This window comes from Callospermophilus lateralis, chromosome 3 (genome assembly GCF_048772815.1).
Source record: "Callospermophilus lateralis isolate mCalLat2 chromosome 3, mCalLat2.hap1, whole genome shotgun sequence".
Taxonomy (NCBI): domain Eukaryota; kingdom Metazoa; phylum Chordata; class Mammalia; order Rodentia; family Sciuridae; genus Callospermophilus; species Callospermophilus lateralis.
Genome location: NC_135307.1, coordinates 78,420,797 through 78,423,383, shown reverse-complemented (window position 1 = coordinate 78,423,383; position 2,587 = coordinate 78,420,797). Strand labels below are relative to the sequence as shown.

At 36.7% G+C, this 2,587-nt stretch overlaps 1 protein-coding gene across 1 annotated transcript; it reads right to left on the bottom strand.

Annotated features, from left to right (window-relative positions):
• Window positions 1–1,287: 1,287 nt before the first annotated feature.
• Window positions 1,288–2,223, bottom strand: LOC143641520 (olfactory receptor 11G2-like). The gene has a single exon (XM_077109025.1). It carries the CDS (start codon window positions 2,221–2,223, stop codon window positions 1,288–1,290), a length of 936 nt encoding a protein of 311 aa, XP_076965140.1.
• Between the last annotated feature and the right edge of the window lie 364 nt (window positions 2,224–2,587).

Genomic DNA, 2,587 nt, shown 5'->3' with positions numbered 1-2,587 from the left:
TTTTTAAATAGATTTTTATTTTTTTAAATGATACATAATAATTGTACATATGTAGGAGGTATAATGTGATATCATAATACAAATATATAAGGTGCTGTAATCATCTCAAGGTCATTGGCATATATATCACTTTAATAATTCATCATTTTTTATGTTGGCAACATTCAAAATCCTGTCTGCTAGCTATTGTAAAGCATGTAATTAATTGTTGTCAACCTTTGTTATCCCACTGTGTTACAGAATGTTAGAAGTTAGTCCTTCTCATCAACCATACCCCTGTACCAACTACTAACCATATTCTGTCCATACTCCCTTCCCCTACCCTTCCCAGGATCTTATAACTACTGTTCTATTTCTACTGCTACAAAAATCAAAGTTTTGGCTTCCACAAATAAGTGAGATCATGTATCATTTGTCTTTCTGTGCCTGGCTTATTTCCCATAACATAATGTTTTCCAGCTCTATGTATGTATACAGCACAAGACAGAATCTCTTTTTTTTTATGACTAAATAATAAAATATATGCATGATGTGTATACATATATATATATATATATATATATATATATATATGATGTGTATATATATACATATATATGATGTGTGTGTGTGTGTGTGTGTGTGTGTGTGTGTATATATATATATATATATATATATATATATATATATATATATAATTTTCTTTACCCATTCATTCATTGATACATGATTCCACACACATACATATCTTGTCTACTGTGAAGAGTGCTGTAATAAATATCATACTGATTTTATTTATTTTTGGATATATATTTAGTAGTGGGCCAGCAGGATCTTATAGCAGTTCTATTTATTTTCACTTTTATTTTTATTTATTTTTTGAGGAACTTCCCTACTTTCAATAATGGCCATACTAATTTATATTCCACCCAGCAATGTATCAAAGTTCTCCTTTCACCACATACTCACCAGGATTTGTTATTTTTTTGGTAATTTTCATAATGGAAATTCTAACTGGGATGAGATGATATCTCTTTTTGGGTTTAATTTGTATTTTGCTGATGATTAGGAATGTCAAGCATTTGTTCACTCATATACTTGTTGACTGTATATCTTCTCTTGAGAAATCTGTTAAGGTTATTTGTTTCTTTCTAAATTGTTTTTATTAGTAAATTATAATTGTGCACAATAGTGGCTTTGTTATGAGAAATTTATACACACATAATTTGTTCCATTGGATTACTTAGAATTTTTTTTTTTGCTTTTGAGTTGTCTGCAAGGATATTTGTTTGAGTAAGGTCCTACATTTTATATTACTAAAAATTTCTGAAAGGCATGCTTCATATCTTTATTCCTCAGGCTATAGATCACAGGATTTATGAATGGGGTTCCTACAGAATAAAACAAGGTAACAAGCTTCTGCATTCCAGCTTCATGTTCAGATGTTGGGCTCAGGTACATGACCATCACTGAGCCATAGAAAAGTGAAACAACAGTCAGATGGGACCCACACGTGGAGAAAGCTTTTCTTCGCCCAGCTGCTGAAGGAACTCTCAACACAGCTCTAAGGACCAGAGCATAGGACCCCATGATGAAAAGAAAAGGGATAAACAGGAGCAGAGAACTTAGGATCATCCAGAGGAATTCCATCACTGGGGCTCTGGTACAGGTGAGGGCTAACAGAGGACCTGGATCACACAGAAAGTGGTCAATAATCCTGGATCCACAGAAAGACATCTGGGAAATGATGGTGATAGGGACTGGGAACCAGAGGAAACCAAGTACCCAGCAGGTGGCCACAAGGATGTTGCATAGACGCCCAGTCATAAGAGTGGGGTAGTGTAGGGGCCTGCAGATGGCAAGGTACCGATCAAATGCCATCACTGCCAGGAAGAAGCATTCTGCAGAGCCCAAGGAGAAGAAGAAATAGAACTGCAGGAAGCACCCAGAGAAGGAGATGACCTTGGTGTCAGACAGGAAGTTGGCCAACATGTTGGGGACTGTGGAGGTGACATACCAGATCTCCAGGAAGGAGAAGTTGGCCAGCAGGATGTACATGGGGGTGTGTAGTCTCTGATCCCAGTGCACGGCACAGATGATGGAACCATTGCCCATGAGGGTCAGGAGGTAGACAGTGGAGAAGAGCACGAAGAGGAGGATCTGCCCCTCCCTGGGGCCAGGGAAGCCCAGGAGGATGAAGCCAGTGATTGTGCTGGAGTTGCTGGGAGAGCTGAAGGTTTTCATGTGTCTGTGAGCTGTAAAATCACCTGCAATTACTGAATATTCTAGGAATAGCAGTGGGGCTTTTATTCTAAATAAGAAACCTAAATTTATTTGTTATTAAATCAATATTTATGGAGTATTTACTGTTTGCTAGGTATTTCTCCTAAGTACTGAGAATATAGCAGTGAATAAAGCAAATTAAAATCCTTAGTTCATATAGCTGTCCCCAGTCATGGCTCTTTTTCTTTCCTCTTGAACTAACTATACTAGTTCAGCTCTTTTCTTGGTCAACACCTTTATAAAAGAGATTTTTGCTATGTCAAGGGACAATGCTGTGATTGGAGATATATAAAATTCTTGCATTTAGAAGGGCTTATAAGTTTTA